General features: G+C 40.0%; 1 protein-coding gene across 1 annotated transcript; it reads left to right on the top strand.

The window, feature by feature from the left end:
• LOC109722913 lies at positions 2,903-11,895 on the top strand. The gene is made up of 4 exons (XM_020251090.1): positions 2,903-3,970; positions 6,973-7,544; positions 8,029-8,248; positions 10,562-11,895. The coding sequence occupies exons 1-4, from the start codon at positions 2,903-2,905 to the stop codon at positions 11,882-11,884; spliced, it is 3,183 nt and encodes a 1,060-aa protein (XP_020106679.1). The 3' UTR covers positions 11,885-11,895.

Below are 11,935 nucleotides of genomic sequence, written 5' to 3'. Positions count from 1 at the left end.
TCAACTACTAAACTTAGAAGGAGAATCCGATGATTAACCCACCTCTAGCGTTAAATCCACGGCAGCGAGGGGTCACGACATTGCTGGGAGTCTCAACCGAAACACCCTCAACCAGCAACTAAGCTACTCCAAGAATCTACACACAAAAATCACGATAAAATGCATTAAAACCTACCAATTTCAGCACTTAAGCTAAATTCATCCCAAATCCAATGTCAACTTCACCTTCAATTCTTCAAATCAAGTAAGAAGGGTCCCAAATGCAGTGAACTGAGATGGAGCATCACCCTCTGGTCCAAAACTCAGCTTCCTCTAAAAATTGCATTAAGAAAACTCACAAAACTCAAAATTCAGCTTCAATACTGCAACAGTCCAAAAGAACAGCAATTTGACCATACTAACCTCAGTCAAATCCTATCAAAATGGGCTCCACGAATTCCTCTTGAAGTACAGAATCCACCAAACCAAGTTTCGTGGCAAACGGAGCTTCTTACGTCGCACACGAGCCAAAACGTCGAAGGTCGCTGCTGGAATTCTGCTGGAACTGCAGTCTTTAAGGTGGAAATGGTGGAAATTGAGAAATTTGAAGTAATTTGAGGTGTTAGATGCAATTCTAAGCCTTTACTGTGAAGAGAGAATGAAAATAGTTCACTGGGGACGAACTCTAGCTATTTATAGTAAGCTGGAAGGATAAAATAAGCCCCTTGAACAAACACTACAAACATACTACACCTGCAGAAACGAACAATTTCGGGCGCTCGAAACAACATTCTGGGCGTCCAAAACCTTCAGGCCAAATAAAACTCCCACTTCGGCTCCTCCGCCCGCGGTGTGCTGCGCCCGAAACCTGGTCCGGCGAATCTCACCTACCACTAACACGTGTCAGCTCAAACGATATTCACGAGGTAAATTTTCAGACCCACTTCTGGGCGCCTGAATTAGGATCCGAATTGGCTTTCAGTTCGGCTTAGTCCTGCACTCAAGTTCTGGGCGACCCAAACCCTGTTCTAGGTGCCCGAATCTGGCAAAACTCCAATTTTGCTTATTTGAGTGCGCTGAGTCCATTTCTATATCCATTTCGTACAGAAACGACTCCGCCTCAGTCCGACACTCTTCATATGTGTCGACCAGTCACTAATATTGTAGCCAATTCTATCCTAACCTCAGAAACACTACAATAGTATTATTTATTACCGTATACAAGACTATTGGACTTCTCAAATAGTTAATAGTTATCCTCTCTAAATTAATTTTGGAAGTTCAATGGGTTGGCCAATTACTGACTAAATTACCATATTTTCTTTTTATAAAGTTAACATACCTTTTCAAATTACTGTATCTTTTCTCATTAAAGTCTTCCTAATTAATTCCTTAGTTTAATGCTACACCTTAATAGATAACTATTATTTATGAGACATTTCCTTTTCTTAAAATTACTCTACCTACTTTCATAATTCCTAAAATTTTTGAATCCTATAATTGTCATTTATATGATCCCTCTTTCTCTTTCTCCCTCAAATGGCATTTCAATTTTTTATTTTATTTTCTACTTTTAATTCAATAGTCTTTATTGTTAATTAGTAAGGCAATTGTTATTTTTTCCTTTTGATTTTTTTCTCTACTAATTTTATCTTATGAGTTCAATTATAAAGTATTTATTTTAACTNCAATTTTTTATTTTATTTTCTACTTTTAATTCAATAGTCTTTATTGTTAATTAGTAAGGCAATTGTTATTTTTTCCTTTTGATTTTTTTCTCTACTAATTTTATCTTATGAGTTCAATTATAAAGTATTTATTTTAACTTTTTTTTTCCAGGTTAATTCCTATAGAAGCTTTCATGAGGATAAAAATAAATGTAAGTGCACAAAAAAAAAATTTTATGCTGTATTTTTTAAATGCATGTTATATTATATTTTTTCTAAGCAATTTTACAAAGTAAAAGCAAAAAAATACTTAAGAGAATTTCAAAATTTAATAAAAAAAATGAGAAGCACTGTAAAAATAGAGTTAAAGAAGCAAAAATTATTAGACTTCCACAAAAAAGAAAGTTGAGAAGGGCCCCATTATTTTATAACTGTCTTTATTTGTAAATTTTCTTCCATATAAATTTTTAAGTTTTATAAATAAAATTTATTAGATAAAAAATACTAAGTTTGGACAAATTTTAGAGAATCAAATTTTAATTATATACTTTTTATACTTTACAAGGATACTTTAAGCAGAAAATCATCACAACTTTTAAAAATATTTATAAAAAAATTAATTTAGAGATAATTTTTTATATGTCTCCCTAAAGTTTTTAATTATTTTACTTGGCTTCCCGAACTCTTGAAATTTATAAATTTATCATTTTTTATTAGTTGACATGTTAATATTAATTTTTTCAGTATATATGAATCTCTTTTCATCATTTTTTTTTTTTGTTTCTGGATTAGTAATGATAACTTTTTTTTATGCATATTTTGTATTTAAATTTTTATCTGCCGAATCGCGTGGAAGTCTACACTATGGTCTATAATTATAGGTAACGCTTTAGTGTTTTTACCTTATTACAAACAATTTATGAATAAAAAAAAAAGATAATTGTACCAAAAAAGAAGAAAAAGCCAAAAAAAAAAAGAAAAAATAAAAAAGAAAAAGCCATTTCGAAACCGATCACCCACTTCCGATCCAAGATCTCACTCTTCTCGTTCTTCTTCCTCCTCTCCTCGTCGTCTTCCTCCAAACCCTAACCCTAATTCCTGATGCCCGCAGGTTTCCACCATGCTCCCTCCCTGATCGCCTCCAAACCCTAACCCTAACCGTAACCCAAATCTCCCCTTCTAAACCCTAAACCCTCCCGGCCCTTTCTCCCTCTTCGTCGTCTTCGTCGTCGTCGTCGTCCTCCTCCTCCAAGATGATGTCCGACGACCGCCGGAGCTCCACCTCCTCCCCCCGCCCGCTCCTCCGCCCCTCCGCCTCCTCCGACGCCGCCGCCGCCGCGCCATCCTCGTCGTCGTCTTCCTCCTCGCGCCTCCTCTCGGCCCCCTCCTTCGCCTACAACGCCCGCGTCGCCCTCGCCCTCGGCCCCGCCGCCGCGTTCCTCCTCGACCTCGGCGGCGCCCCCGTCTTCGTCCTCGTCGCCGTGTGGTCCACCCTCGTCTTCTCCCAGCTCGCCTTCTTCTTCTCCGCCGGCGCCGCCTCCTTCCCCCTCCCCCTCGCCGCCCTCGCCCTCCTCCTCTGCGCCGAGACCACCTTCCTCATCGGCGTCTGGGCCTCTCTCCAGTTCCGCTACATCCACATCGAGAACCCCTCCATCGCCGCCGCCCTCGAGCGCCTCCTCTTCGCCTGCGTGCCCGTCGCCGCCCCGCCGCTCTTCACCTGGGCCGTCGTCTCCGCCCTCGGCATCGCCTGCGTCTTCTACTGGCTCTTCTCCATCCCCCGCCCGTCCTCCTTCAACCCCCGTGCCAAGCCCGACGCCCCGAGGTCCGGATCCGATTCCGGCATCCTCGGCCCCCTCGAGTGCTGCCTCCACACCCTCTACCTCCTCTTCGTCCCCGTCCTCTTCCACGTCGCCTCCCACCACTCCTCCCTTTTCGCCTCCGCCGCCTCCGCCTGCGACCTCTTCCTCCTCTTCTTCGGTCCCTTCCTGTTCCAGCTCTACGCCTCGACGCGGGGGGCTCTGTGGTGGGTCACGAGGGACGCGCAGCAGATGCACAGGATACGGGTTGTCAACGGGGCCGTCGCAATGGTGGTCGTCGTCGTCTGCCTTGAGATTCGTGTCGTCTTCCACTCTTTCGGGAGGTACCTGCACGCGCCACCCCCTCTGAACTATCTCCTCGTGACGGTGACGATGCTCGGGGGAGCGTCCGCCTTGGGAGCCTACGCGGTCGGAATGGTTGGGGACGCCTTTAGTTCCGCGGCCTTCACCGCACTGTCCATTCTTGTCAGTGCCGCTGGGGCCATAGTCATCGGGTTCCCCATATTGGTGAGTTCTCAAGACTGCTTCATACATTTTTTTGTTTGAATATGATCTATTATCTATCTTATTCCGGGCATTGTATGTCGAAGTTCGCTCTCCTCGAATCTAAACACTGATAACTCTTGTTATGGATATAGCAAGATTGATCATTCTATGGTATTACTTGCCAGTGATCTTTGGATAGTGAATCACAAACTCGCTTGCAATGGTTCATGTATTTGTCTCTCTTTGCTGGGTTTTTTTTTTTTTTCCCCCATTACAGACTTAAAATTTTTGCTTTCAAAGGCTGTGTTCTTCGAATTAGTTACCTCTTCTTCTTCGAGATGGATCCATGCTTCTGAGTTAAATTGCATCTTTTGTTTTGCATGCCAATCATATGTCTAAAACTGCATGCGCCAGTTTATGCTTAGTGCTGTTGACATTGTCTGGCTTTAGATTGTTTTTAGGGTATGCATAAGAAAGATTTGAAGGACAAAATAATTCTTCTTATGTATTTTCCTCATAACATTTCCTAAGAATCGCTCTATTGAATAATAGAGGTCCTACGTCTCACATTTTGGTTAATTCAAGCCTCAGATATGGGATAGATTATAGTTGCACTATACAATTGAAGAGAACTGTCTGGTGTATACTAAATTAATGGTTCATAGTAATAAATTACATGTGCTTGTGTGGACTTAGCCTCAGAACTTTCCATTAGCGGAAGAACTCATCATGTAAGAAACAAAATAATACTGAACGTTGGGACTGTTTTTGTAATTGAAGGATTTATGGTTTATGACTTAAATTCTCATAAGGAAAGTGTAAATTGGAAAAGAATTTTAAGATATTTAGGGAATTCATTCAGATGAGAGGTCAACTGGTCGGTCTACTGGTTCGTAGTGAGTGCAGACGGCGTCTTTGTTGGCTTGCACGCACTGTTTGATAGGGGGGCTAGTTCGATTGAGTCTTTAGTTTCAGTCTATCAATTGGTCTCTTTCTAAATAAAAATTTGCTTTGTGTTGTTTGCTTAACTAGAGGTCAATTGCCTTTAGCATTTGTCAACTTGTCATGTGGTTTCTTATTTACCTCATATATTCCATGTTTCGTAAAAAAAAAAAAAAAAAGAGTCTTTTCCTTCTATATTTTTCTGCTGTTTTCTTCCCTTTTTTCTTCAATGATTTGATTGTCGAACAACGGAATATGGTCTCCAAAAAGTCCTGCAAGCAAACTATATTTAACTCATCACTTTCACCGGAAGTTGATTTTAACATAATTCAGGGTTGAATACTAAACCATGGGCTCATTTAGTGGCGGCAGAGATGAGGACCTACAACTTCTTTTTCTGTTTTGCTAATTGTTCACCACTCTTCGATCTCGTTCTATTGTTCGTCCTGTTCTTGTTCCAGCTATATGCCTCCGCGCGGAGGGACACTACGGTAGGTCATGAGAGAGGCAGAAGAAATTCATAGGATAATGATTGTCAATGGGGCCATCCCTGTGGCAGTAGTCATCATCTGACTTCATATTGGGTTTGTTATCAACATGTATCCACCATAGCTGCTGAACTATCTTCTTTTTAGTATGACTGTACTCGGTTGTGTAGCTTATTTATGTCATTTACCTTGAAATCTTGTCCTTACCTGGTGTTGTCCTCCACCTTTTCCTCAAGTTTTGTAATTATCTAAACTTGGGAGTGTGGATCAATAGGCAACCTAAGAGGAGGGGGGGTGGTGTGATTTTGTTTGCTAACACCTTTTTTTAAATGAACCAAAGAACCAATAGACAATGTTGCACTAAAACCAACGGAGAAATGAGAGAAAAGAGAACAAACACAAACACGGCAATAATACGTATTTCGGCTGACATGCCTACGACCATGCCAATCCTCCTCCTGAGATACTTGGATTCCACTAACTTCAATGGTCTTTACTCGGGCAAGACCAAGCCACTAACTTCAATGGTCTTTTCTCGGGCAGGACCAAGCCGCTAACTTCAATGGTCTTTTCTTGGGCAAGACCAAGCCACTTACAAGTACTTCTTTTACACAAGTTCTCTCAAGAAGGTATTTCTCTTTCAATTACAAGAAGCTTTCTAAACAATAAAGCTCACCTGGAAGTAGATCCCTATTCTCTATGAAACAAGGACCGTGAAGGCCGTTTAAATATTCATTATCGGTAAACTAGCCGTTGTAATCAACAAAACAAGGGGTCTTCACTTGCGGTCGACTGTCCAGCGGTTAGTTCAGCTAGATAACTTTTCTTTTATGCATAATATGAACATTGTCACTCCAACAGTTGAGCAGCAGTTGACTATCTAATGGCCATGGTCTAAGCTAGACAGAGTCTAGCTCTTTTGTTGCAAATTATACGGTCAACCGTCTGCAAATCCATGGTTCTCCAAGTCTACATCGACCGACATTTTCTAGGAGCTCTGAATTGATGAAGAAATATGTTCTGCTCTTTCCTTAGCTCGAGTCGATTTGTCTCGAGCAAGTCAATCTAAAAACGACTTGTTACAGTTTATTAGTTCATGTTTGTTATCATCAAAATAAGTCTAGGTTTGAAACCTTAGGCTAGCTGAGAGGACTTCTCTTCTTGTTCCTTCCGGTCAAATTTCCGGCACTAATCATATCCTTACTTAAGTCCCATGAAAAAGTTGAAGATTTAGGTTTGATCTATTAAGTAGGATGATTTTTGCAATGAAATGATATGTTACAATTAATCATCACCATGGTTGCAATATTTAGTAATTATTTAATACGAGTTGAGTATAATTAAGTAATTGTTAAGTATGTTAACTGGCATGATTATTCTCTTGCCTTTCATTTCAACAAATCATTTGTCATTCTATTATTTATTTTGTTTAATTATATGCTTTTAAATAGGAAGTACTATTCTTGATCACTTTTACATGCATAAAACAATGTTCACCCATTAATCAACTTAATCTGGTTATAATCTTCCTGTTTTCTGCAAGTTGACTGACGCATTTACAACTAATATTGAGTTCATCTGTTCTTTACACAGTTCATCCCGCTTCCCTTAATTTCTGGCTTCTATCTAGCGAGGTTCTTTACTAAGAAGAGCTTGTCGTCGTACTTCACCTTTGTTGCACTGGCGAGCTTGATGGTCCTATGGTTTGTTGTGCATAATTACTGGGATCTCAATATTTGGATAGCAGGCATGCCTTTAAAGTCCTTCTGCAAGTATGTGGTTGCGAGTGTGGTCATGGCCATGGCTGTTCCCGGTTTGGCTCTACTTCCATCAAAGCTGCGCTTTTTAACCGAACTTGGTCTTATTGGTCACACATTATTGTTGTGCTATATAGAGGACCGTCTCTTCAACTATGCTACCATGTACTATTTTGGATTTGATGAGGATGTGATGTATCCCAGTTACATGGTTTTTGGTACCACTTTCTTGGGTCTGGCTCTTGTGAGGAGGTTGGCTGTAGACCATAGGATTGGACCGAAAGCTGTTTGGATCTTGACTTGTCTTTATTCCGCTAAACTGTCAATGCTGTTTATCACATCAAAGTCTGTTCTGTGGGTCTCAGCTGTTTTGCTGTTAGCTGTTTCTCCTCCGTTGCTTCTCTACAAGTACGTTCCTCTACCCATCTTTTGTCTTTCTTTGATGAAAATAAGAATGTACAGTGGGGCATTTACATGTACGAATATTTACATGTATATTCGTGCAAAAACATGTAATTTATATACTTTGGATTTCATATACACCCCTTGAAATTGTAGTCTTACAAAAGATAACCTTATCCTGATGAATAATCCATCCAATATATGGGGTTGTTGGTTTTGTATTAGAAAACGTTAATTAGAAAATAGAAAGGTATATATGTTAGAAATTAAGCCTTTGAAGGGCATTGGGGAAATTCAGATTTTACTAGGTTATCTATATAAATAGGGAAATTTGCAGGGATATCTGTGTGAATATCTCATCCAATTTACTTCATTAATTATTCTTTGCTGTTTCTGATTCATATTTCTAGTGTTAGTTGTTGCTTTTAGAGCTTTAGAGCATTATCAATTCCTGTTAATTGGTCCCTGTTTTTCTGTTTAAATCTTTCAGGGACAGATCGAAAGGCGTGTCAAGGATGAAGGTGTGGCAAGCCTATGCTCATGCATGTGTTGTAGCCTTTTCTGCCTGGTTATGCAGGGAAACAATCTTTGAAGCTCTGCAATGGTGGAACGGAAAGCCTCCATCAGATGGTCTTCTTTTGGGTTCTTGTATTCTTTTGACAGGAATTGCCTCTATACCAATTGTTGCTCTTCACTTTTCTCATGTCCAGGTACTTGCAATTCTTTTTTTTTTAAATTGACTTTCATTTTTCTTTGTGCTTTGGAAGATGCTGAATATATAACCATAGGCCCTGTTTTGTTACACTTGTATTTTCGTGCTTTCTCAAATTTAAATGGATATGGTTGAATATGTTGAAGGATGGCTGATTGATTGCACAATCTATACCCTTATTGTGTTTTTATGGCAACAGAAAACAAGAACTTGGTAACCTTTTTTTTATTCACTTAGCTTCTCTAAGTAAGTCACCATTCTTCATCTAGTTTGAGTGTGTCGCATGCTAATAAACAATGCCAAGAATAGAGAGAGATCATTTGTTAGCACAATCAATGAGACAATTAGCTAAAGAAAAGAAAAACCGTAAACACGGCTAAGTGAGGCCTTGGTTATTGGCTGCTTTCCCTGTGCTATGTGTTTGTCCGTATCAACAGAATATCTACCTACTATTTCATGATCTGAACAGCCTGTTCAAACTAGTATGACCTCATGTAATTTTTTTTGGTGCTTTGCTCGTTTCTCCTTGACGATACTTCTACCATGCATGCATTGAACAAGAGATATTCTCAGGAAAGTCTTTGTTGGAAGAGAGTTATAAGTGAATCTTTAAAGAAACAACGTACATCATTTGCTATCATTTCTTTTAGCTAGAAACATGTGCTAGATAGGAACCGGTAATCTCTAATCAACATTTTATGATATACAATGAATTTGAGCTATGGGCATATGTCAAAAATGCTACTTTGTGTGATAATAACTTCCATGAGTTCCAGTCGCATTTAGATTCATACCAAGGTTTTAAGTGCCCGTCGGCACAGGCCGTATCCACCGTGCCGTACCGTGCTGTACCGTGCCAACAAGATACCGGTACGATACAAACCCGTGCCGATGGCACAGCTCAAAACCCTCTATTCTTTAAATTAGTAAGTAATTTCCTCAATAAAGTTCAAAAGATGTAATAAAAAGACATAATAAATAGTTAGAATATTTTGTTGCTAAAGAAAATAAATACTTCATGCTCTTATGTATCGGCACACAAGAATTTTTTTGATCGGCACGGCTCGGCACGGCTCGGCACACACCGTGCCGTACTGTGCCGGCAAGTTTCCGGTACGACCCCGTGCCACGGTGCTTAAATCCTTGGTTCATATTAATCCAGGAAAGTTCTGCTGTAAACTTGCTCGAAATGCTTAAAGTAGTTGTTGGATCAGGTAGGTTCTGACAAATTAAGTACTGTGGGAATTCTAATTTTGCCCCTACAATGTTTTGTTACAGTTAATCCTCACAAAAATGTGAGAGAATGTAAAATAATTTATTATTTTCTGTAGTACTAATGCTGAAGAAATGGAAGTGGAGTTTCTTCTTCTTCATTCTCATTTTCTTTACTGTTTGGTGTGGAATTCATGGATGGTTCGAACTGAGATCAAGAAATAGCAAACTATCTTATTAACTACTTGTCTCACCGTGAATTTCAGTTGCATTCTTGTAAGTCAGTTAAAGAGTGAAGATAGTGTGCAAGATTTGTTTCTCCCTTTTCATCAAATATATGCATTTAACTTTGTTCAAATGAAAATACAACGTTTAGTGGATTAACTTGATTTGTTATGCTGTTATGAATTGTCCACTATTAACATCAGCTAGCCCTGGGATTGGGTAGTCTCCATATTTCAACCTATTGAATTTTGGAATTAATGCGCTCAGAAATCATAATCTTGTCTTCTTTTCAACGTAGCTCATTGAAATAGTTAACTGTTAAATTTAAACTCTTTGTTTCTCTTTGGAACTCAGTTTATCGTTTCACAATGCTCCTTTGCTTCCTTCGACAGAATAATTTTATGCATTTTGAAATTCACTAGCTTGTTGGGTTTTTAATTGAAATTCATAGTTGATTGCATAATGTGAATCACACAATTTTACTGCCCTACTTCTAGTTCTCATTTGACTACACATTCTTTTTTGTTAAAAAAAAATAAGAACAACTTTTTATTCAGCTAAATGTGCTGGCAAGTGGACTTCTCTATTTGTGTTGTTGCCGCTTAGCTTGCATACTCCTCTTTTTTAACAAACAAAAAAAATCAGAGAAAGTGATTGCTAAATCGCCAAACGAATCATAGATGTATAGATGGCAGTTAATCAGATATGAACCGATTCATTCAAACAAATTGAATTGAATCTAAAAAAACAGAAAGGAAAGGCATAACAAATGAGGCCCCAGAATAATACTCTTTCAGTTTGTATATAGTTTTAGCTGCTTTGTTCTGATATAAAGCTTGTTGTAGCTTATAACTTTTTTTTTTTTTTCCTGCAGTCTGCAAAGAGATTCCTCCTCCTTGTTGTGGCTGTCGGCCTACTATTTATATTAATGCAGCCTCCTATCCCACTATCATGGGCGTTCCAATCTGACTTAATCAAAGCCGCACATCAATCCAATGATGATACGTCAATATACGGCTTTGTGACCTCTAGGCCTACATGGCCCTCATGGCTACTCATAGCAACCGTTCTACTCACATTATCCGCTGTCACTAACATCATCCCTGTTAAATACATTGTCGAATTGAGGGCTTTCTATGCTGTGGCTGTTGGAAGCACATTGGGCATCTATATCTGCGTAGAGTACTTCACCCAGGCCATAATTCTCTACCCTCTTCTCGTGGCGACCATTGTTTGTGCTTCAGTTTTTGTTGTATTTACACATTTGCCCTCTGCATCAAGCACTAGGGTTTTGCCATGGGTGTTCTCTCTGTCGGTCGCACTCTTCCCCGTTACCTACTTACTTGAAGGACAACTAAGAGCAAAGAGCTTTTCGGAAGGTGAAGAAGTAGATAAATTCACTACCATGTTGGCTATTGAAGGGGCTAGAATGTCACTTTTAGGGCTCTATGCTGCGATATTCATGCTGATCGCGTTAGAGATCAAGTTCGAGCTGGCCTCGCTGCTGCACGAGAAAGCCCATGAAAGAATTGCATCAACGCAAGCCCATTCCGCCCGTGCTTCTGGCTTCCCACCGAAGCTGCGGCTTATCCAGCAAAGAAGGGCTTCTGCTCCCCCATCCTTCACAATCAAAAAGTTAGCGGCAGAGGCAGCATGGATGCCGGCCGTGGGCAATGTATCGACCCTCCTGTGCTTCTTTATCTGTCTTATACTTAACGTGAGCCTGACTGGTGGGTCCAACCGGGCTATATTTTTCCTAGCACCCATACTTCTGCTTTTAAACCAGGATTCAGATATTTTTGCTGGATTTGGGGATAGACAACGGTATTTCCCCGTTACGCTCGCCATTTCTGGGTATTTGGTTTTGACTGCATTGTATAGGATATGGGAGGAGGTGTGGCGCAGAGATGTTGGGTGGGGGATTGAGATTGGTGGTCCCGGATGGTTCTATGCAGTGAAAAACGCCGCCCTTCTCATCCTCACACTTCCGAACCACATTCTGTTCAATCGGTTTATGTGGGATTATGTGAAACAGACTGATTCGATGCTGCTGCTGACGGTGCCGCTCAACTTGCCGTCGGTCTTAATAACGGATGTACTTACCATTAGGGTTTTGGGGTTGTTGGGGGTTATTTATTCACTTGCCCAGTACTTAATATCGAGGCGGATAAGAGTTGCAGGAATGAAGTACATATAAATTTTAGCTCAGGTCAAGTGCCGGATCTGGTACAGGTTTCGTTATATTTAG

Source organism: Ananas comosus, linkage group 17 (genome assembly GCF_001540865.1).
Source record: "Ananas comosus cultivar F153 linkage group 17, ASM154086v1, whole genome shotgun sequence".
Taxonomy (NCBI): Eukaryota; Viridiplantae; Streptophyta; class Magnoliopsida; order Poales; family Bromeliaceae; genus Ananas; species Ananas comosus.
This window is presented reverse-complemented; position numbering and strand designations above follow the sequence as displayed.